A 25,283-nucleotide genomic window follows, 5' to 3' on the forward strand; every position below is an offset into this window, starting at 1 on the left:
CCTATATACCATGGAGATTCGCCCATTTATTATATTTATAAATTTAGGGGGGGTTCTTAAAATTTTCCCTGGCCATAGATAAGGACATTTATCCTAACTTCAATCACATTCTTCAAATTATTTTCTCCCATGGAAAGCTTGATATTATGGCACTTTCTCGAAAAATTTATGGTTCCTCCATTTGCAACCATCACTTGACGCTCTAGCATTAGAGATAGGAAACAACTAAATTCCTTGGCTATCTTACAATGATAAATTATGGTACTACCTGAATCAATCAACACTATTACCTTTTTCTTCTTGATATGTCCTTCTATCTTGAGCATTTGAGGAATGGTAATTCCCATCAATACATTACAAGAGATGGTCAAATTCATTTCTTCTTTCTTTGGGGTTGGTTCCTGGTGTATATCCTCCTCTTATGATGTTTCTTGTTCCTTTTCTTCCTCCTCTTCACAATCTATGTAGAATAATTTCTTCTCAACACACTTATGACCTTTAGTGTATTTTCTATCACAACTGTAACAAATCCCTTTTGCTCTTTTTTTCTCCAATTGTTGCAGTGTCAACCTTGTAGGTTGTGGAATACTAGGACCAACAACATTTCCATCTTTATAGTTGTGAGTGGTAGACTTCCTTGTTCCCATAAGATTGTTTTTAATGTTTCTTGCCACCCTGAATGCCTTCTCCAATGAATCAGGTTTCCAGAGGAAAACCTCATGTTGGATGTTATCCTTTAAAGTCACTATGAAGACTTCAATCCTATGCTTCTTTGGAATATCATTTACTCTTATATTCAATTTTTGGAAGTCCTCAATGTGCTCTGTCATTGAACCCTTTTCTTTGAGATTTATCAATTGGCCAAAAAAGGTGTTGTTCTTGGTATCCTCATAAAGTGCTATCATTTCCTCTATGAAAATTGACCAGGTGACAAGTGCTTTATGAGAACAAATCCTCAATACCATAGAAACTGATTTAGTTCTAAATATAAAGATGCAATGCGTAGCTTTTGTGGCAGTTTCACATCATGTAGATAAAAATAATGCTCCATATGTAGTATCCAAATTACCGGATCCTTGCCATCAAACTTCTTCATATCTATCTTTGGAATATGGTGGGTCTTCAATCCAATGTTAGATTCTATGAAATCATGATTAGCATTTCTTTGGTTCTCATCATGAGCTTCCTCTAATACCTTCTAGCCACTAGGAAGCCTTTCTTGTAGCAACTTTGTCCCACCTTCCTTCGAACCTTCCATGTCTTTCTTCAATATTCCATGTTTCCTTTAAATTTTTCTTCTAAACCATCGAAATTAGCTTCCATGCCATAGATAAATACATTTATCCTAGTTATGACCTTTCGTGTATTTTCTATCACAACTCTAACCAAGCCCTTTTTCTATTTTTTCCTCCAATTGTTGTCGTGTCTACCTTGCAGGTTGTGGAAGGCTAGGAGAAACAACACTTCTATATTTATAGTTGTGAGTGGTAGGATTCCTTGTTGCCGTAATTTTTCTTTCAATTTTTCCTGCCAACCTAAATGCCTTCTCCAATGAATCAAATTCCCAAACATGAACCTCATGTTGAATGTTATCCTTTAAAGTTCCTACGAAGACATAAATCTGCTGATTCTCTGGAATATCATTTACCCTTATATTCAATTTTTGGAAGCCCTAAATGTGCTCTGCCATTCAACCCTTTTGTTTGAGACTTATCAATTGGCTAAAGAAGGTGTTTCTTTTTCTATCCTCATAATGTGATATCATTTCCTTCATGAAAAATGACCAGGTGACAAGTGGTTTACGAGAACAAAGCCATCTATACCATATAAACTGATTTGGTTATAAATATAAAGATGCAAAACATACATTTTGTGGCGGTTTCACATCATGTAGATCAAAATATTACTCTATATGTAGTATCCAAGTTACCACATCCTTTCCATCAAAATTCATCATATCTATCTTTGGAATATGGTGGGTCTTCAATCCAAAATTAGATTCTACAAAATCATGATTAATTTTATTTTTTTTTCTCATCATGAGTTTCCACTATTACCTTTTCATCATCAGAAATTCTTTCTTGTGGAAAATTTGTCCCACCTTCCTTCAAACCTTCCATGTCTTTCTTCAAATATTCCATGTTGCCTTTAGATTTTGCTTCTAAACCATTGGTCTTAGCTTCCATGCCATAGATAAGGACATTTATCCTAACTTCAATCACATTCTTCAAATTATTTTCTCCCATGGACAGCTTGATATTATGGCACTTTCCCGAGCTATTTATGGTTCCTCCATTTGCAACCATCACTTGACACTCTGGTGTTGGAGATAGGAAACAATTAAATTCCTTGGCTATCTTACAATGATAAAATTATGGGTACTACCTGAATCAATCAACACTATTACCTCTTTCTTCTTGATATGTCCTTCTATCTTGAGCGTTTGAGGAATGGTAATTACCGTCAATGCATTACAAGATATGGTCAGATTCATTTCTTCTTTCTTTGGGGTTGGTTCCTGGTGTATATCCTCCTCTTGTGATGTTTCTTGTTCCTTTTCTTCCTCCTCTTCACAATCTATGTAGAATAATTTCTTCTCAACACACTTATGAGCTTTAGTGTATTTTCTATCACAACTACAACAAAGCCCTTTTGCTCTTTTTTCCTCCAATTGTTGTGGTGTCAACCTTACAGGTTGTGGAATACTAAGATCAACAACACTTCCATCTTTATAGTTGTGAGTGGTAGACTTCCTTGTTTCCATAAGTTTGTTTTCAACGTTTCTTGCCACCCTGAATGCCTTCTCCAATGAATCAGGTTCCTAGAGGAAAACCTCATGTTGGATGTTATCCTTATAGTCACTATGAAGACTTCAATCCTATGCTTCTTTGGAATATCATTTACTCTTATATTCAATTTTTGGAAGTCCTTATTGTGCTCTGTCATTGAACCCTTTTCTTTGAGATTTATCAATTGGCTAAAAAAAGTGTTGTTCTTGGTATCCTCATAATGTGTTATCATTTCCTCCGTGAAAATTGACCAGGTGAAAATTGCTTTACGAGAACAAAGCCCTTAATACCATACAAATTGATTTAGTTCTAAATATAAAGATGCAATATTTAGCTTTTTTGGCAATTTCACATCGTGTAGATCAAAATATTGCTCCATATGCAGTATCCAAATTACCGAATCCTTGCCATAAAACTTCTTCATAGCTATCTTTGGAATATGGTGGGTCTTCAATCCAACATTAGATTCTATGAAATCATGATTAACATTTATTTTGTTCTCATCATGAGTTTCCTCTAATACCTTTTAGCCATTAGGGAGCCTTTCTTATAGCAACTTTGTCCCACCTTCCTTCGAACCTTCCATCTCTTTCTTCAAATATTCCATGTTGCCTTAAAATTTTTCTTCTAAACCATCGAACTTAGCTTCCAAGCCATAGATAAATAGTTTTATCCTAGCTTCGATCACATTATTAAAATCATACATTCAATTTTACTTGCTAGATGTTTCTATTTTATTAATTGGAGTCATTCTTTTTGTTTCTTTTAGGAGATCGATATTGAAACAATTGTAGCTCTACAATTTCGGATCACCAAGCTATCAAATTTCATCCAATGTTGGCCCTCTGAGTTCTCCTTCCGACCGCACAAGTCTGATCAATATTAGATTCTCCAAGAAATATTTATGCCTAATCTCCCACAATGACCTGATTATAGACATGTTCAACAGATCATACTTGTACGAAGTGCCACGTGTTCCTGTTTCCACCTTCCACCTTAAACACAATACCCAAAAAACTACAATCTATCCTCTTTCTATCAATTTTTATGAAATTTGAATTCGATGCTCAGAGAGAGAGAGTTATGATGATATTCCCAAGGTCACCTATTTGCGATGGAATTTGGTAGCCTTCAAAAACCATAACTTCATTGGATCGTATATTCATACATATAGAGAACCAAGATCTGACATTTGTACACAAGGTTAAATATGAGTTCATATCACATGGGTTTTAATTTCTGCTTCTTATCTTTTGTAGAAAAAAGTTATAGCGAAAATTCCACAATGACTTGTTTGACATGGAAATTTGGAGCCCACAAAAACCCTAACTTCCTGAGCTCGTAAATCCAAAATTATAGCGAGACAAGATCTGAAATTCGGACATAAGGTTCAACAAGATTTAGGCTCAAATGTGTTTTAATTTCAGCATCTGAAACTTCGTAGAAAAAAATTACAACGAAAATACCAGATGACCTGTTTGAAGCAGTGAAACCTTAGAATCCAAAGCTCTGATACCAAATGTTATGCAACCAACTCACAAAATAGAAGAAGAGATAGATCAATGACTTCAAAATAAGACTATTTGAGGGGGAAACCTCATTTATATTACACAAATGAAAAATTATTGAATGAAACAAATGATAAGACCTCCTTTCTATATATAGGAGTCTAAGGGGTCACAATATAATCAGTTCCGACATAACAATAATAATGTAAGGGCACAACAATAACAATACTGGGTTTCTATGGGGCACAATAATAAAAATATCGGGACTAAATGGGCACAACAATACAATAAGGGGGTTTCACTAATAACAATAAGGGGCTACACTAGTGGTATAGGGACCTAACATGTTTTCATTCCACAGTCAATTTTCAGTTTTCTGGCTAACTATTTGTTGTTTAACAATTTATATTAAATGGTGATTCTTGCATGTTAATTCTAGTGTTTGGGCATATTTTCTCTTGCCTATTGATCTTTTTATGTGCCTATATTTTTTATATGGACACCATTCTCTTCACATCAAATTATGTCAATGAGGGACACCCTGGCAAGCTTTTTGATCAAGTTTCTGAAGCCATATTGGATGCTTGCTTGGACCAAGATCATTAAAGCAAGGTTGCATGTGATATATGCACAAAGACAAACATGGTCATGATATTTGGATAAATCACAACTAAAGCTAATATAGACTATGAGAAGATAGTGAGGGACGCTTGTAGAGGAATTGAAGTCATGTCAATGGATGTTGGCTTGGAAGTAGATAATTGCAAGGTCCTGGTGAACATTGAACAAAAAATCCCTGACATGCCATAGGGTGTCCATGGCCATCTTATTGAGAATCCTAAATAGATTTGTGTAGGAGATAAGGGCCACATGTTTAGGTATGCTATAGATGAGACCCCGGTGTTGATGCCTCTCAATCATGTGTTAACAACAAAGCTGGGAGCACAATTGACTTAAGTAAGAAATAATGGAACGTGCCCTTGGTTGAGACCATATGGAAAGACCCGTTAAGAGTTCACGCTATTCACATCTCTACTCAACATGATGGAATTGTTACCAATGATCAGATTGTAGCTGATATCAAGGAGCATATTATTAAGCCGATTGCTCCTTCTCAATGTCTAGATGAAAATACAATATTCCATTTCAACCCATCTAGGGTTTTTGTAATTGGAGGACTCCATGGGGATACTGGACTCATTGGGAGGAGACTTATTATTGATACATATGGTGGTTGGGGTGCTCATGGTGGAGGAGCCTTTTCTGGAAAGGATCCCACCAAGGTGGATCATAGTGGTGGCTACATTGTTAGACAAGTTTCCAAGAGTGTTGTTGTTGTCGAGCTAGCACGTTGCTACCTTGTGCATGTTTCATATTCCATTGGTGTGCCTGAGCCACTCTTCATGTTTGTTGACACATATGGAACTAGAAACATTCTAGGTACTGAAATCCTGCAGTTGATCAAGGAAAATTTTGACTTCTACCCTAGCATGATTTCTATCAATATTGACCTAAAATGGGGAGGCAATATGGGGTTCCAAAAAATAGCTGCATATGGCCATTTGGGTTGGTATGATCTTGATTTCACTTGGGAAACTGTAAAGTTCCTTAAGTGGGAGAAAGCTTGAAACTGTGGAGTGAGAATATGGTAACGTTGAAATTGTTCATGATTTAAAGTGATCATTAGACTCTGATTTAAATATGCTCAACTTGTTGGAATTTGAACACTATTTTATAGAATCAGTTGGAAAGAAAACGATTACATGTCGATGTACTCATGTGACCAATAGAGTTTTCAATTTCTAGGTGGAGGTCCTAAGAAACATGAAAATTAGAGTTTCATAAACATTCAATCTTCCACTAAAAATCAACTAGAGGAGTTACATAAACATTCAATATTTCATTAAAAATCAACCAGAAGAGGAAAATTTAACGAACATTTCAAATATTGCTTAAATGTAGAAAACCACATGAAATACATATTGAAATTTCAACACATAGTTGGAAACAATAACAGAAGATGGGAATCTATCCCCACTCCACAATACATCCTGTAATGGTGATGAAAACACCTAATTTTCCCTCTTAGGCATTATTTAATATTTGAAGAGCTTGGTCACATGACTTGGGGATAAATATCTCATCACCTTCTTCCTTCATTGATAGTGACACTGAAAACACTTTTCACTTTTGAACAATTAAGAGCAATTATTTGGGTATTTAAGACCATGACTACTTAAGAAACTGATAATTGTAATTTGTGTTCATTGTTCAGTTTTGGGCATTTACAAAGAATATATTTGGGCAATTGAGATCACAACCATTGGTTAAAGTGTGGGTAGCTGTATTTTGTACAGAATCTAATTTGGTACACATCAGAAGAACGATGGTAAATGTGAACTGATTAGGATGGAGGCCTTTATGTTTCACTAACTGAAATAATCTCAATGTCTCCTCAGCAGGTTCATGACTTACATAAGTTGCAATGATGGTAGTCCAAGAACAAACATCTCATTTTGGAATTTGTTCGAAAACTTTGCAAGCATCATCCAGTATATTGCATCTTAACTCGTGCTAAACCCTTTCTTAGAAGGATTGACAAGAAATAAGTGTTTTATGCGAATTTTGTTTAATTGTTTCCCATCATTGTGAAATAATTTAAATAGAATTCCCACGAGTATAAATGGAAGGAAAATTTTATAAATTAGGAAATGAAAACGCATAGTAAAATGTGTACATTGTAATATTTATTTTATTTTTATTTTAATATATTTCCTGGAAATTTCAAAAAGACAAAAAAAAATGCCGAAATTCTTCCATCAATGAAATATGTATAGCACATCTTGGTTCTTCACACCATACATATAAGCTATTGGAATTCAATCTATTACACATAGTGCTCACAATCCATTTGGTTACAATAACAATACCCTGGCACATGTAGCAACCATGCTAAGTCCTACATGTACCCTAGAACATATAACTTCCATGCATAGTCCTTAACCTTTTTTAGCAAAGTTCATAGATCCACAATAGGAGGGCATTCTTTCTTTAAAAATAATTATTTTAAAGATGGAAGCCCTCTTCTCCCTTTATTTTCTCTAGGACTATTGAAAGCACAAGCATAGATAAAAGTTCCTTAGCTACAGCATAGATTTAAAGTCAAAGAAATAATTACAAAGATCAACATGGTGTTTGAGACCTTGCATAGGTAGACATGAGGGGTCTTCTTGTTTCTTTTCATATTTTTACTTTCCCCCATGTCATCCCTATTCTTAGTCTACAACTTCTATAACAATAATGGTTATCTGAACTTAAATTTTCGGTCAATCCAAAGATGAGCCCAATTCTAACGTTTCTAAACAAGTTTCTAGACATGGATACTCTTCTTGCAACCCAATTCATCAGATACAGAAATTTTTGAGTTCAATAAGACGATATCAAGGCCTCTAGGGTCGCCATAGGTATAGACAACAAGAACTATGCTTCATTTCCAAATATTGTTGACACCCACATCAAACTTCAAGTAAGGAAATGGATTAAGTAGTATTCTAGTTTATCAAATTTCAAAAATGGATGTTTCCCCAACTCGATTATAAGTCAGTGATGCTCATTCTTCTCCACAAATGGATTCTTTGATCAAGTGCCCAAATATTTTATAGGCCAATTTAGGAGGCCTGCAACATTTGTTCCCTACAAATAATTCAAGGGAAAAATGAATTCATTATATCTTTACACTCCATTGACGTAAATGCTAATCTCTGTTTCTATCTCGACCTTCAATGTGTGAGATGTTGTTTATCAAAATGATCTCTTTACTATGTACCCATTCTATTTCTCTTATTTTTGAATAGATAAGCTCCTTGAAATCTATGTAACCTCTTGCAAACACTCATTTTTATGATAAAAGTATTCATATATATGATAACAAAAGTAGAAGTCAATCGTTTAAGTAGATCCAATCATGGTTCAGGAAGTTGAAAGACTGCAAGCCAGGAGAATAATGATATTGGTGGATTTCCCAATTTTCTTGTAGATGCTACCTAGCTATTAGTAAATCACAGATTTGACAAGTATAGGCATACAAATTTAGGAAAAAAAAATTTAATCCTTTCTTTCCCCATTATTGTGCTCAGACACATTGATGTGACAAACCTAGTTTGTAGAATCATCAATATTTGGTTGAGGATCATGGCTCAAATTCTGCAAGAGATATGGCATTCAATAAGGTTAGACAATTTGGGGTTGACCAACATTGTTTCAATGACATTTTAAATTATCTAATAGGGAGTAGGAAGCCATGCCAATGACTTGATCCAATTGAGAAAGGTTACACTATTTAGCCACCAAATTTTTAGACTCTATACTACAGCCACAAAAAAAGGTTTTGGAGGAAGTTCCCACTTGTCAGTGCTCTTGAATTTCAGAGGTAATGTGGCTCGTCAATACTGTGTATTTTTCTCACTTCCATTTTCTTGAGATTTAGAAGAAACTACCTTTGTCTTTTGTGGAGCTCCATTTACAAAACATGTTGGGTTTTGCACATGCTTAGTACATGTGGGCACTGCTTTCGTGGGCTCATCACCACTTCCAAATAAGTAGCCTAGAGAGCTTTGACTACCACCGTTGCTGACACCAAAATCCATCTTTTAAATTCAGTTTTCCAACTATCACCATAGAAAGCTACAAATGAAAAGGTGTTGAGCAGTTTAATAGAGCCCTAAAAATGATATTAATGAACAAGACAAGAAGTAACTACCACCAAAATAGATTACATATCCATCATCCTATGCCAAACGTGCACCATATTTAAATCTCATGTCTCACTATTTAACATCTTTGTCATAAGCAGTTCAAAATAGTTTTTGGTTTTAAAATATGCTTGAGTACCATTTCCTTAAAAAAACTAATAATTGAAAGAGTGAAGTGTCAAAAAAAATGGACTGTCGAGGTTATCATGGTTTTAAAGATGTAGATATCTACAATATTTTCGATTTTAGGGGACACATGAAAGTTAGGTGTTGAGCAGTCCAACAAAGCCCTAAGAATGATATTAATAAATAAGACAAGAAGTAACTACCACCAAAATGGATTACATATCCATCATCTTATGCCAAACGTGCACCATATTTAAATCTCAAGTCTCACTGTTTACCATCTTTGTCATAAGAAGTTCAAAATAGTTTTCGGTTTTAATATATGTTTGAGTACCATGTCCTTAAAAAAACTAATAATTGAAATAACAAAGTCTCAACAAAAGGGATTTTTGGGGTTATCATGGTTTGAAAGATGTAGACATCTATATGATTATGGATTTCAAGGGACATAGGAAAGTTGTAGACATTTACAAGATTTTGGATTTTAGGGGACACATTCTCAAGACAACATAACAAAGAAACTTGCACAGAGAAAAAGATCAAACCCAATATTAGTTTAGGTTTTCTTGCATAAGCACGTTTATAATATAAAATCCCTGATGGCCAAGAGTTGAGTCTCGAGGTTCCTCATTGATTTGGGAGAAACCACAATCTTATATAAAATCCCTGGTGGCCAAGAGAGAGGTAGGTAGAGTTGAGGGTGGAGGCTCCTCATTGATTTGGGAGAAACCACAATCTAAGTTTGCCAAAGGATTGGGTATAAGCACAAACAATGTAGTAGAGATATCTGGGAATTAAAAAACATACATGCATTCAAAATTCAAGATTCTTGATAAATATACTAGAAAGTAAGGCAATAACAAGGTTCATAAAGCAAAGAATGTAGAATGCAGATTAAGCATGTGTAATTGAGAATTAAAAGTTTCAATCACAATGGTAGGAAACATATTCCAATTCTTTACAATTCATATGGGATTTAAAACAAAGAAATAACCCCACTTTCTTCAAATTGAGAGAGTTCTTAAATTTCCTTGGCACTCTCCTCCTTTACTCCATACTAGTATCATGCAAACAATCCCAATAATGATGATGAATATGCATGATGTCGCAACAACTATGTCATATTTAAAATAAAATCTCAACAATTTGCCAACGAGCTTACATCTTATTATATCTAAAAACTTCTGACCATTTTGTCTAGCCACTTTTGGTACTAGTCAGAACTTACTCTCAACTTTTTTCCTTTAGCCTGTCACCTTTTATATGACGCTTTTGCCATAACCCTTGACTTACTAGGAAATGCCTATTGTTATTAATTCAATGGGGATTAAAATCTTGCAGTGTTTTTTCACAGAGTCAAGATAACAAAACTAGATGCAGTACAATTGTATGTTGAGAGACAAGAAGGCATGTGTATGTGCTATGAGCCATAATCATAAGAAACTTGCAGGTATTGAAAAGGCCTATAAATAACTTGCGTTTCCCAAGGAATGAGTACAAAATGAAATATCATGGTCCAACCTCCAATTTTATTTAATGCTACAATGGCCCTCCCTCTATAGAACTCGAAAAAAGGTCAAACATGGATGCCCAAACTGTAGCACATAGACTTGTTTTGTTCATAGTTCACTTTCACAAATTTGACATCAAGGTTCTTTTCTACAAATTGGTAAATATGCCTAAGTCAAACTTAAAATGAGATATTTATTCAAATGATATCATCACAAAGTTCATATTCTACTTGTTCAAAACTATCCAACCACACAACCTAAAAAACTTATTTCCTTTGTTTGAATATACATTGAACCTAGTGAAAACCTAGTGAAACTGTAACAATATTTTCACACTCTTCTGGAAAAAATGAAGTAGTTTCCCATATTACTCAAAGGCTATTTAAAAATGGTCTTCATAGGTGAGTAAAATTCAATAATAGATGAATTGAAATAACATAAAATGTGTGAGGAATGGTTCTATCAATTACACACTAACTAAAAAAATCACTTCTAAAAAAACTCATCTAATGGTTAGATAGAATCAATTGATAACATGAAATATGTTTCAAAAATTAAAGAGATGAATCTATATTGTCAAGATTATAAACTTGTATTATTAACAAACAAAAGTTATGAAAAATTAAATGTAAAATTTAGGTGCATTTAAAAGAAAAATGTGATAAATTCAAATATTTGATGAGGCCTTCCAAATTAAAAATAAACAATATGTTTTTGATGAGGTCTTCCAAATTAAAAATAAACAATATATTAAAAAAAAAATGAATCTATATAATTAAGACTATAAAATTTTATTATTCATAAACAAAAGTTATGAAAATTTAAATAGGAGAATCAGATACATTTAAAAGAAAATGGTAATAAATTCATAAATTTGATTTGACTTTCTAACTTAAAAATCTTATTTTCCATAATGATATAATATATTTTATTTTATTTTATTATATTGATTAACCTAGCGCTATTTGAAACTATGTAATCTATTGCAATTAATGCCTTATGTTCATTTAAGGGAAAATTGTAATAGATTCATAAATTTGATGAGTCTTTCCAAATTTTCCATATCGCATGATCGCTTTGTTGTCAAGCTGCTATTTATTGACGGTGCCATCAGCGTGGTGCTCAATTATTATTATATTGATTAAATTATGACTATTTGACACTATGTGAACTACTGCAATTAATGACTTATATTCAATTACACGTGTATATTTATAAAAAATAGAAATTTCATTATGTATATTCGTGAATGAATATTTTAGTTGAGGATAACAAAAATATATTTCCACCTTAACGAGCTATGGAATAATTCTAGAAAAGATTACGAGCTCATTTTAATATGATGTTGAATTTAGTTTAAATTAATTAAAATTTAGATTAAATGTGAAATTGTAAGTAGTAATATATATATAGAATTATAATGTTGAATTAACGAGCTGTGGAATAATTCTAGAAAAGATTACGAGCTCAATTTAATATACTGTGGAATTAGTTTACATTAATGAAAATTTAAATTAAATGTGAAATTGTAAGTAGTAATACATATGAAATTAAAATGAAATGATTTAAAAAGTATGGGATAAATTAAATTTAATGATGGAGAATAATTTGTTATTTACTTAACTATAAAAGTTAAATTAATATTTTTCAATTTAACAATCATATCCGTTTCTCTTTACATTTTTTTGGAATTATTACTCATTATAAAATATATAAATATGAATTTTCAAGATATATTTAATATATATTTTTAAATATTCTATTATATTTTCTTTCTTATATATGTTTTGTTTCATATTTTCTTCTTATGTTTTCTTTCATATTTTCTTCACGGAACTTTCTGGGATGCTTCCTTCCACCATTTCATGGTAGACATTAGGAAAAAGAGTTGCGTGGATGAGTGGGTCATCTATTGTGTGGAGAGTCACATTGCCTGTGCCTCCCACGAAAACGGATATGGGGTCTTCAAAGACTCTCACAGAATCAACTATTATTGTAACATTAAAATTAAAATTTGAGAATTCCAAGAACTCTTTTCGGCTTCTGTTTGATTTGTCTTTCAACCTTCTCCGTTCAAATGCTTAATAAACTAGAGATATTTCAAACTTAAACTTCATTAATAAACCACTTAGACGATGACTGTTCACATTATTAATAAATGATAGATGAGTTTATTTACACATGAGTTGAGTTTGAGACGATTATAATCGATTTGTAAAAGGATGTAGCGTTAAAAAAATCCATACCGACCATAAACAACGAATTAAATTAGTTTATTTCGAAATGCATAAAACGAATATGCCTTTGACACAAACAAAATCAAGTTAATTTCCTGGTCTATTATATTCCTTCTCGGAATCATCGCAACCAACCCCACCTCTGCATCATCATTTTTATTTCCGAAATTCCCACCAACGCCACCTCTGCGACCCATTCTGTTACGGAGATCATTTTTGTCTTCCCAAGATCAAACGCTATCTCTGCCTCTCATAATGCACTTATATGTTCCTCATTTTCTTTCTTCCCCGCCTCCACACACCTTCTTCCTTATATTCACTGCCTGCTGGGCCTGTCTAATCCGCTGCTCGTTATGCTTCGACGCGCAATATGAGTATTGCCTAAATGCTAGGAATTGTGGGATCATGAATATAACGTATCCTTTTGGTGTAGGAAAGCGTGGATGCGGTCACCCTGCCTTTCAAATTAAGTGTATGCAGAACACAACTCCAGTTATCGAGATTCATGGCCGGAGTTACACAATAATACTAAGGAGGTACTCTGCTTCCGTGTTCGTTATTGTCAGGGGCGAGAACTGCAATTTTTTCAATAGTCCCTTTAATAATCTTCAGATACCCTTATCAGAACATGGAGACGCCTCCTTCTACATTTCGGGTAAAGAGAACCGGACTCTAGATGTGTACAAGTGCACTATACCTTTTCAGGAGGCATTCGGTTTCACAGGAGGGCTGCTCTGGAAATGTAATGCTACCATCTATTACGATTTCTACAACCCAGGGTATTCGATTCGGGGATGTTCTAGGGAACAAGTCGAAGTTGAGGTCGGAAGAGCAGAATACGTTTCCAATGATACCCAGAGAGATAAAGTCTGCAGATCATGTGAAGCAAGTGGAGGGATATGTGGTTACAACATTTCGGACTCAACTTCGCCGTTCCTCTGCTATTGCAAAGACGGACCCCGTACCCACGGATGCCCCGGCCACGGTATGCTCTAGGTTCACTTTCTGCAAAACCAATGTCAACTACTTGTTCAGTTATGATGTAAAGAATGTATTCTGCTAGCCCAAGTAATTAGGTTATGATAGGTGACTGTATCAGTGAGTGCATTCTGAACTCAAAACGTCTAATATTATTATATGAATTTGCGGATCCTTCCTCTTACATTTGATAGTTCTTATGGTTTCGTTGCAGGTCATGGAAACAAGTCAGGCATTATAATAATAGGTAAATTATGATTTCTTTATTCGCTTTACCCCCAGCTAAATCGGTTTCTATTATACTCTTATGAGTTGGACCAAGCTCGCATTGATAGATCAATCCCTTCATTCCATCGCAGGTTGCTCAGTCGGAGGAGTAGCGTTCACAGCAGTAGCACTAGTACTGTTCGTAACGTTTTATGTGAAGAAGAGACATCCTCTTCCTGTTAGCTCCTCTGAAAAAGTGGAGAAATTCCTCAAGGAATATGCTTATGAAATGCCCATGAGATATTCATTCTCTCACCTCAAGAAGATCACAAACAACTTTGCAGTTTGCAGAAAAGTTAGGAGAAGGAGGTTATGGTGTGGTGTATAAAGGAAAGCTCAGTTCCAACGGAGCTCCAGTTGCTGTTAAGATTCTTGATAGGCATAGACACGGCGAGGCTCAATTCATGAATGAAGTGACCACCATTGGACGGGTCCATCATGTCAATTTGGTTAAGTTGTTGGGGTATTGTTTCGAAAGCCCTATAAGCGCACTGATGAATGGGTACATGGTGAATGGATCTCTCGATAAGTTTCTGTTTGCCGGAGAAGAGGAGGGGCAGGTGTTAAGGTGGGAACAATTGCATTCCATTGCTTTGGGTGCGGCTCGTGGAATTGCATATTTGCATCAAGATTGTGAGAAGCGCATCATACACTTAGACATCAAGCCACAAAATATCTTGCTGAACTCGGACTTCGCCCCAGAAGTCTCTGATTTTGGTCTGTCAGTAGTTTGTAGAAAGGAAGAGGACCATATATCAATGACAGCATGGAGAGGGACTCCTGGATAGGTTGCGCCAGAGGTGTGTGACAGTGATATGGGGCCTGTTACAGATAAATACGATGTTTATAGTTTCGGTATGCTGTTGCTAGAGATTGCTGGGGGCAGAAAGAATATTGATTTTCGGATGACCGTTCTAGTCGGGTGTGCTTTCCTGAGTGGGCTTTCAAGATACTTCAGAATGAGTTGCAGATGAGATTGCGAGGCGAAAGGGAGGGAGAAATTGAAGCAGAAGAGGAGGAGACGGACAGGAAGCTGATGACTAAAGTTGGGTTGTGGTGCATTCAACACCAATCCAGGGATCGTGCATGCATGAGTAGGGTTGTTCAAATGTTAGAGGGAAAAGGAGACGGCATGGACAACCCTCCCTCTCCCTTCAATTGCTGCCCACCTACACCTGAAATATCATTATTTCCTTCTGCTCAAAACACTTCTTCCTATGGAACTAACTTGTAGATTTTTATGTGGGACTTGCCTTGAATTTACATACGTCTGATTGCATAAAATGATATTCTATAATAAGAGTATGCAGTTTCAGAATTCATTTTATTTCACTAGTGCATGTATACGAAAATTCCTTTAAATTACTCATCTTGTACCTACATGTTTTGTTCGAATAAAACTAATCACCTCTCGTCCACTGAACTTGTCTTTGAATGTACAAGTTCTGATGCCAGAAAATAGTATTCTATTATAATAAAAATGTGCAGTTTCAGAGTTCATTTTAAAATGTGCAGTTTCAGAGTTCATTTTATTTAGTTGGGTGTATTAATTTTCTTTTTTCAACTACGAAAAAACGAACTTTATTTCTTTCATTAATAAAAAAAAACTATATATTCATGGTTTTTCATCACAATATATTAAATTAAAAAAAAAAAAAAAAAACTATTTTTTTATCATTTCTACTCTACATACAGTGTCTTAACTTTCTTTACATACATACTCTACCCCTCTGGTTTTTGAACTTGTGATCTCTTAAGGAGAACAACATACTCTTAACCACTATGCCTACTCATATATATCTATGTATCAATTTTTTTTTAATATTGTATATAATAAACTATCCAATATGAGTTAAGAATAAAATATTTTAATATCAATTAACACTGACATATACTTTATAATATACTAATAACAGAAAAAACAAAATTGCTCAATGCACATGTTATGTAGAATATTTTATATATTGTTTTAAAATATTATGTATATATCATATAAAGCTATTGAAAAAATAATTTTTTTGGTCAAAATGTGTGAAGTTGTCTTAATAGTTTATAGTTTAATCCCTTTTTAAGTATATAATTATTTTGGTGGAAATCCAATAAAGATTTTTTGGGCTTACAAGTTTAAGTTATGTAATCTCTATAACATTCAAAAAATACAATTTAAACAATGAAAAATTACCCATTGTTTTTTGCACTCTAAAAAGAAATTTGCACTCGAGGAAATTTTATCCCTGCTCATGTTAGATCCATGCTTAAGATGGATCTATGCTGGTTGAATGGAGAGACTCATTCGACATCTAAGTGTGAACCCATACTCAATTTGGAGTTGACATGTGCCCCTTTTAAAATAAAAATAAAATATTCTAGAGATATAAAAGTAATGTCGGCTATAACCAACATAACTCACATTAAACTGTTTTTTTTTATTAATATATTTTTAAGTATATGTCAATATTTTTTTTTTCTCTATGATCCTCCATGCTTCACCTATGGCCGGAGGAGTCGTGACCCAGGGGTATATAATCCGTCAAAGTCACCCGGTGATCGCACCTGGCCTGCGCCACACCAACCCTAAAATGATCGGATTTTTTAAGCATGTCTTCTCCCCCTAACACAGGGCACAACCACCCCTTGTGAAGTTTGATCGTGGGCCTCCTTGCTAACAAGGTCCATATTCAACGGGTTGTGCTAGTGGGTCTTCACTAAGTATATATATATATATATATATATATATATATATATATATATATATATATATTGTAAGCTTGGTGGCTCCTTTCTATTAATTTTCATAAATAACGTAGGTTACATCCATATATCCATGATTTAGGTGGCCTCAACCTGCATAGTGGGAAACGAGGTCTGTTGACCACCTAACTACAAAATAAGCCATCCATAAACACAAAACTAAAAGTTTGTCCAGCCATGCCATATATACCTGAGAATCTTTGTGCCTTCCATGCGCTACATAATTGTAAACATAACTGCTAATAATTCTATAACTATATAAGAACATTAAAAATAAAATATCTCGGTGCACTGTCATTATTCATCTTCACCAGAGTTGACAGGAGCAGGGTCCTTCGTTGTAGACCCAGGATGCTCAGAGTGTGGAATGCACGAGATATGTTGCTCGATTCGGCTCAGTCATCCACTCAGCTGCTGCAACTGAAACTGGATTTTTTCCAATTCTTTCATTAACTCTATCTTCTCCACATTTCCTCGAGGGTCTGTATGCTATTATGCACGTTAGTCTGGAGGGGACTATTCGATGGCCTTGGCCAGGATGCTTTTTATAATCCAAAACAGATGAATGGTCTTCTAATACTAAGTTAATGTCACTCTTGTATAACTTGGGTCCGGTGCTACCTCCTACCACTCATCCAAGTCCAGCTTGAAATCTTCCTCTACCCGGGGGATATCCTCCTCCCACTTTGCAATTAGTCTCTTTACCAGGTTCGAGTTGCTGGCATGGTAGGCTTGAGCTACTACATCAATGATGCTTGACATTGCTTTGCAGCCATGACCCCTCCCTAATGTCTTGCAAGAAGAGCTGGGGAGCCTTCCCGAGGCCGGGCCAACATTCCTTTGCCTCCCACGACCTTTGTTTCCCCGTCCATTGTTTCTTACCCCCTTCGCTCGATCCATGCTTCTTCATCGGTCTGTCAAGTTCTTTTCTCCTACCTTATCTTTCAACTTTACTCTTGCCCAGGGCCGTGGGATGGGAACTCGACCAACCATTGGTCTTGTCCCACCGACAGACCTACTACAAAGTCAAAGAATACCAGACAAGTAAGAATCTCCTTGGACTGTTTGCTATGGATTGAATACTGACACAAGATTCTTGTGTCCTCATGATTACCAACCTTCCCCTGCTCAATACAGAATTAAACTGGATATAATGGAGTGATACCAACAAAATTCAAATTAATTGGCCAAACATTTTACCTAGACTCAAGTGGATTACAAGTTTTCTGTGGGGTTGAGTCCCTGACCCCCTGAACCCTCTGCACAGGACCCATTATTTGGTGTTTGGGCTCTGGAATTTGTTCCCGAATTGAGCAGGGTCAATTTCTCTTTCTTCTCTAAATCCCAAACCCTTCCCCCATCTCTGAATTGATTGTCACTCACACCAAGGAGCCCAACCTGGGGAAAATGTCGCCAGAGTCTCAGACTAAGTCTGCAGGACCCCTCTTTTATCCGCTCTGCCAACCCCATTGGAGGGCGACATTTGTCTTCCTTCCTTTCAACTTCCTCTACACTGCATGCCCCCATCTGCAACAAGAAAATCCCAAATTTCATAGACACCGGGACAACCAATACAATTTTCGTTGGCCCTCCCAGGTACCAAATGAGGTCGTGCCTCTGACTACTCAAAAACCCATTACCCCCAGTCCTGACACAGATAAATTCTCCTCAGAGGGCTCCCTACTCAACTCCATTTTAACTGAATTAGCAGGCTTCATATTGAATACATACCAGAGAGTGCTTCCAATGTTTGCAGACGACGTCTTCCTCTGGGAGCAAGAGACCCTAGGACTGCGATAACCCAGACATTGTTCCACCACCACGAGACCTTTCTTGCGCACACTATACACATGCACTTTCGAAATGAAACTCTGCATGCTCCAAATGGCCTTAACTCCTCTCATCTCGCATGCATTAACTCCCACATCCTCGAATTATATTTCAATATTAATTTTTATTAAAATATTTTACTCATAAATCACATTGGATATTTATTATATACAACATTAAAATAATTTATTTTAATATATATGAAGTTTTGTCAAGTTTTGTCATTGGATGTTTTTGGGTTGGACAACCCATAGTATTTACCCATGGTATTTGAAACCTCATATATATATATATATATATATATATATATGAAATGCTAAAATAAAATATTCTAATGTTGTATATAATAAAATATCCAATGTGGATCGGGAATCTAATAAATTAATATTGAAGTATATTTTAGAATATATTAATAACAAAAAAAAGTTTTAATATGGGCTAATAAAATAATTCAATGCACATGTTATTTAAAATATTATATATATAAAATTATGTATATATCATATAAAGCTATTGAAAAAATAAGTTTTTATCATTAAAACTTGTGAAGTGGTCTTAGTAGTTTACAATTAATCATTTTTTAGGTATATGTTTTTTTGTTGACGAAATCCATAAAGATTTTTTGGACTTACAAGTTTAAGTTTTGAAATCTCTATAACATTCAAAAATACAATTTAAACAATGAAAAATTACACATTGTTTTTTGCACTCAAGTTTGCAACTAAACAAATTTGATCCCTCTTGGCTCATGTTAGATTTGTGCTTAAGATGGATCCCTCTTGGCTCATGTTAGATTTGTGCTTAAGATGGATCTATGTTGGTTGAGACGAGAGGCTCATTCTACAACCAAGTGTGAAGGCAATGTGTATGCATATCCATGCTCAATTTAGAGTTGACACGTGTACCTCTTAAAATAAAAATAAAATATTCTCTAGATATAAAAGTAATATCGACTATAACCAACATAGCTCACATTAAAATGGTTTTTGTTATTAATATATTTTTAAGTATATGTCAATATTAATTCATATTAAAATATTTTATTCATAATTCACATTGGATACAGTTTGAGTGGGCCTAATGGTTAAGAGCATGTGTTTACTCCTAAGAGGTCACAGGCTCAAAAGGCTCAAAACGAAAGGGGAGTAGAGTATGTATGAATTAGTAGTCAAATTGATGGCTTGTCCCATAAACCTTGGGTTCCAGGTTTTGGCAAACCTTGTTATTTTCCCATGGTATTTAAAACTTCATATATATCTATATATATTAAAAATTGTTAATAAAATGATGTGCATATTATGTAAAATATTTTATATATTATTTTAAAAAATTATGTATATATATGATATAAAGTTATTGAAAACATAAGTTTTCATGTTAAAACCTGTTATTAATTTATTCATGTCCAAATCCAATCATTTTTTTTGGAATTATAAATTTAAATTATATAATCTACATAATATTCAAAAATAAAATATTTATGTAATAAAAAATACTCGGGTAATAAGTTTTTAACGGCCAACCGACTCTTCTTCTTGCCACCAGGGTTGGAATTTGACGGGCATTTTTCCCGTCAGAGACCAGTTTACCCGTAAAATACGTTGAATTTTTTTAAATAACCGTCTAACCTGAGGTGTTGGGAAGGATGCAGAACGTATTTTTGACCGTTAAGGTTTTTCTGAAAACGTTATTAATATCATATCCTAAGAGTGATACCTTCCGCTTCAACTTGGAACACTATAATAAATTGATAATCATAATCATCTTATCAACAAAGGTATCACGCTTCAACTTGGAACACTATAATAAATTGATAATCATCTTATCAACAAATGGAGTTTAGAAAAAAGCCAGGTGCTTTAGAGGGCAGTTTCCTCGACTTTATTTTACAGAAATGGTCGACTGAAATTAAAATTCGTTTGCATCATAAGTTCCGTGATTGTGGTTTCGATAAGATTCGCTAAAAGATATTATTCATGAAGATCCCGCTATTCAGAGCTCGGTTATTATTAAGTATTTTAGTTTTCTATAGTTTTTTTGGATTGAAGTTCCGTGATTGTGGTTTCAATAAGACTCGCTAAAAGATATTATTCATGAAGATCCCGCTATTCAGAGCTCGGTTATTATTAAATATTTTAGTTTTCTATAGTTTTTTTGGATTGAATTAAGTATGTTATTTTTTAAAGAAATTGTAGATTTGTATGGATTAAATATTTTTATTTTTTAATTTATAAATTAAGTAAGTATATTTTAAAATCTCTCCAATTTTAAATAATTAAAATTTGATAAATATAATTCTTTAAAAATGTTTAGTGTTTTTTTATGATGTTTTAATTAAAAATATACTTGAAATATATTAAGTGAATTTAGTGAATTGCTTTCTATAAAATTTTAATATTTTTTGTCCTTTTTTTTTAAAATATTGGGAAAAATGATTATAATTCAGTGGTGAAATTCACATTGAGGACAATCATCCCTGGCAGCTATCCATAATGCAAGCTGAATCATCATGGTCTCACTGGTTGCTATCCATAATGTAGGTTGACTCATCATGGTTATTGTAGAAAAACCACTCCCTGGAATTACCCTACTCCGAGTCCAAGTTTGACTTTCACTCTTACCATATACCTCTTAGTCTTGGCCTATTAACCTATTTCCTTACATTCCATGAAATCAAACTCTTAGCCAAACAAAAGCAATTTTAAGACATACCATAGAACTAAAAAAAATTGTCAACAATTCCAATTTATAAACACAATTCTTTTAAAAATTTGTAAGAAGTGTGTGTATATTTAATGGTTTATGTTTTACTCTATCCATCACCAACAAGGTGTGTTATTTAAACACATACTTGTAATACGTTAAGTGGAAGTAAAACAAAACCTAATTTATTAATTGTACAATACCATCAGAATGAAACGAGTCTAAAACATCACTGAAAACTATTTTTTAATTTATTAGAATTAATAAATGTAGAAATGGTGTTGAAGAACTCAATTGTAAACATGATAATGTAGATATCTTACCTTGGAAACCTTTTTTGACAAAACCTTCTAGAAATGACCTTTGTTTGGCTCTTTTATAGTTTAGGAATTATTACAAATAGAAATTATAACCGTATAGATAACAATGTTGCGTAATTTTATTCCTAGGATTCACATTCTCAGTGTTTCTCTATTTTCTTTTGTGCCATTAATTTTGCAAGATTTCAATTTTCCATGGGTAAATCTATTTAGGCCCTGTTTTCACCTTTCATTGATTTGCTTTCTTGTTGATGAGCTTGACGTACATGTGAGTGGACCATGCCAATTGAAGAGAGCTTTCAAGTGAATTCGAATATGCACACACATAGAAAGTGAAACATATTTTTATTAAAGTAGAAATTACGATACTTACAACTGGCACAAAAGCACCTAAAGCCTGAGGACACACAACTAGGAAAATGGATTTGAGACCATTCAACAGAGGCTATTACCTAGTCTCCTTAAATATATGTCTACCTACAAAACTAAGTGATCAATAAGCATCTAGTCTAATAGAAACTTTATATATATATATATATATATGCCACAACACAACAAATTTGGCTTGGCTTGAAATGTTTTGTTTATGATGAGATCTCTTCAGATGCTCAATCTTATTATGATTAAATTCCCATATATGTCACCTAGAAGGTACAAGGGGAAGAAAACATATATATTTCGTACTTCTTAGAACGAATGTCGTTCAATAACTCACAATTCGTTCATTTGATTAGGGTAAGTTGGATTAGAATCTAAGTCCAAATAGTTTCCTTGAAATCCAATGAATATGTATCTACCTCTTATGCAAGCATCATTAAAATTCTCACTTGAATGAATAAAACAATCAATCCATGAGTGTGTTAGTGCATCATCGAACCTACATAGCTAAAAGAACAAAACCTCTTCCTTGTCACAATAATTTTGGACCACAATCTTGCTTGTTCCCACTTACTCTCCCTGAGTGTGTTGGCCACCCACCTTTATTGGATTGTTTGGGCCAGAGGTTTGTCACAATGTCACTGACTCACCACTCACTTATGAAAGTTATCCTATGTCACAATATCACCTATGGAACAATGGAAGTGTTGCTTCGACTACAATCTGCACCAGATATAGAGTGTCTCAACATATCACTTAAAAGATATGAAAGATATGGCTCATGAAGCTTATGAAAGACTAAAACACTTTTTATACATTATACTTACTTGACTACTAACTCTCCACGGTGGTCCCTCACATTGATTCCATGTGATTATGATCATGGAGAGGATGGAGAAGATAGTCCATCTCATAGTTTTAATTTGTTGGTCATCTTATATGTCCCATAAGAACTCCTTAGTAATATCATGTTATGGCATGTTTGAGCCAAGGACATTTGATTTCAGAGTTATGGAGATTTTATTGTGAGTGTTCCATATAATTTCAAACCAAATTTTAGAATTCAGTAAGTCATTTGTGTTATGGTAATTTTGTTTTTTCTTTTATTATGATACATATGTGTTTTTAGTGAAACATTTATTAGTGAAACGTTAATTTATTATCAAAACATCACCTTTGGAAGGGCAACATTTTAAACATAACGTTTCTTGAAGAGCAGCATAAAGACCTAAAACGTCACAAAAAAATTGTAAGATGGGTAAACAGGAATCCAAATTCCAACCCTACTCGCTACATTGTCGCAATTTGAGAACCGACTTTTTCTGGGCAGTGTTAGAGCTATTTTAATGTGTCACACACCTGAGATTCAACGTCGACTTCCAAGAAGAAATCGTGAAAATCCGCAGGCAAGGGAAAGCCATAATCAACGCCAAACGACAAAATCCACTCTGTGGGCTCATGGTTTTGTACAATATTTGGCCAACCCTGTCTTCAACTCTAATAGTGCTGGCCAGTTGGATTATTATCATAACCATAGACAGCTGGGACCGAGCTACTTCTGTGGGAGTTCCGCCAGGTTTATGACCATGGGTTGTCACGGTTATTCAATGAACGTGAAACACGTAGATTTTAGTCGATGAGCATGAAAGGCGTGGTTGTATAAATGTCATTCAAATTTTCAACTGGGACATATTTAAGCTTTCAATTTTGGACGGTTCAAATCAAATGCAATTTAATTTGGATCTTGATTAGATTATACGTGTCAAAAATCATGTTGCTTTATTATCAATGCTGCTAACACACTCTTGAGCTTTCACTCCATCTACTCAGAAACACATTATAATGACCAAAACATCATTATGATATACTTTTTCTGTTTTACTAATGTGAGATATTCTTTGTCTTAATCTATATATATTATATATGATAAATATAATCCTATGTAATTCATATTTTTAAAAAGATTATATATTTAGAAAATTAAAAAAACAATTTTTTTTAATATTTAAATTTAAATAAATATGAATTAAATTTATATTATTAAATTAAATAATCACATTTATAAATTCAAATTTTATTTCAAAGCATTTTCAAGAAATTCAAAGATAATTTATTGGGAATAAAAATATGATGATGAACACATTATCTCCCCAAATTCAATAACCATGTCTATTTAAAATAAAAACTTTAAAACCAATAACCATCTTTATTTAAAACAAAAATTTTAAAATAAATTGCTCAGGATTCAAATCACGCCAATGATTTGTTTATAATTCAAATCACCCCAACCCAAGTTATGATACTGAAGTCTGATATAAAATCCAATTGATCTAGTTGTTACTCAAACACAGATTCTGAGTAGTGTAGAATTTGATGTTGGCTTGACATGTAAACACAGAACTCTCCTGGAATTTCAACATAGATTTTGACAAGGAGATATATATAAATTTGACTATATGTTTCACTATGCGGTTAGTTAAATGTATATAAATTTTAAAAAACAATTTATATTTTCATATTCATTGTAGTTTTTAATTATAATTAATTAATTGAGGTAGTTATACATATGGGTGGAAGTAGGAAGTATGGTTTTGGGATATTTTTACTTCCTTTTTCAAAATAATAGGATAATAGGATTAGAGGGACCAGAGTCTCAAATTTCAAATTTCAGTGTCTAAATAATGTCCATTAGATTTGACCGGTATATTTTAGTAGATCACATTATCAACATTATATCATGCAATTAAATTGAGTGGGAGATATCTCTCTTATTAATATGCAGTAAAAACTGAACTTTAGCTTCAAATGGGGATTGATTTCAATAGTCACAATAGCTTCAAAAGGGGACTGATTTCAATAGTCACACATATAGCTTTCTCTAGATCATAAATTAACTCTGCAATATATCTAGTAAACACTTAACTCTAGCTTCAAATGGGGAATCATTTAAATAGTCACACATATAGCTTTCTTTCCATCATAATGTATGTTCATGATGGTTGAATAAGGTTGAGTTACATTGACTGGGAAACATAGTCAACCACATTAGCAAACCAATATGTTTTAAACCATATTAATATTAATAAACATTTTATTTAAACATTGAGTATGGGTGAGCATGACTTAACCATGCG

At 33.8% G+C, this 25,283-nt stretch overlaps 1 protein-coding gene and 1 pseudogene across 1 annotated transcript; both read left to right on the forward strand.

The window, feature by feature from the left end:
• The first annotated feature begins 4,789 nt into the window (after nucleotides 1-4,789).
• LOC149240867 (S-adenosylmethionine synthase 1 pseudogene) lies at nucleotides 4,790-5,925 on the forward strand (annotated as a pseudogene).
• A 7,402-nt stretch (nucleotides 5,926-13,327) lies between these two features.
• LOC149240868 (LEAF RUST 10 DISEASE-RESISTANCE LOCUS RECEPTOR-LIKE PROTEIN KINASE-like 2.1) lies at nucleotides 13,328-14,955 on the forward strand. The gene is made up of 3 exons (XM_089370337.1): nucleotides 13,328-13,907; nucleotides 14,260-14,345; nucleotides 14,452-14,955. The coding sequence occupies exons 1-3, from the start codon at nucleotides 13,328-13,330 to the stop codon at nucleotides 14,953-14,955; spliced, it is 1,170 nt and encodes a 389-aa protein (XP_089226463.1).
• Nucleotides 14,956-25,283: the final 10,328 nt, after the last annotated feature.

Source organism: Pinus tabuliformis, chromosome 8, assembly GCF_031772625.1.
Source record: "Pinus tabuliformis cultivar Carrire ecotype Pingquan chromosome 8, CPIR1, whole genome shotgun sequence".
NCBI lineage: Eukaryota > Viridiplantae > Streptophyta > Pinopsida > Pinales > Pinaceae > Pinus > Pinus tabuliformis.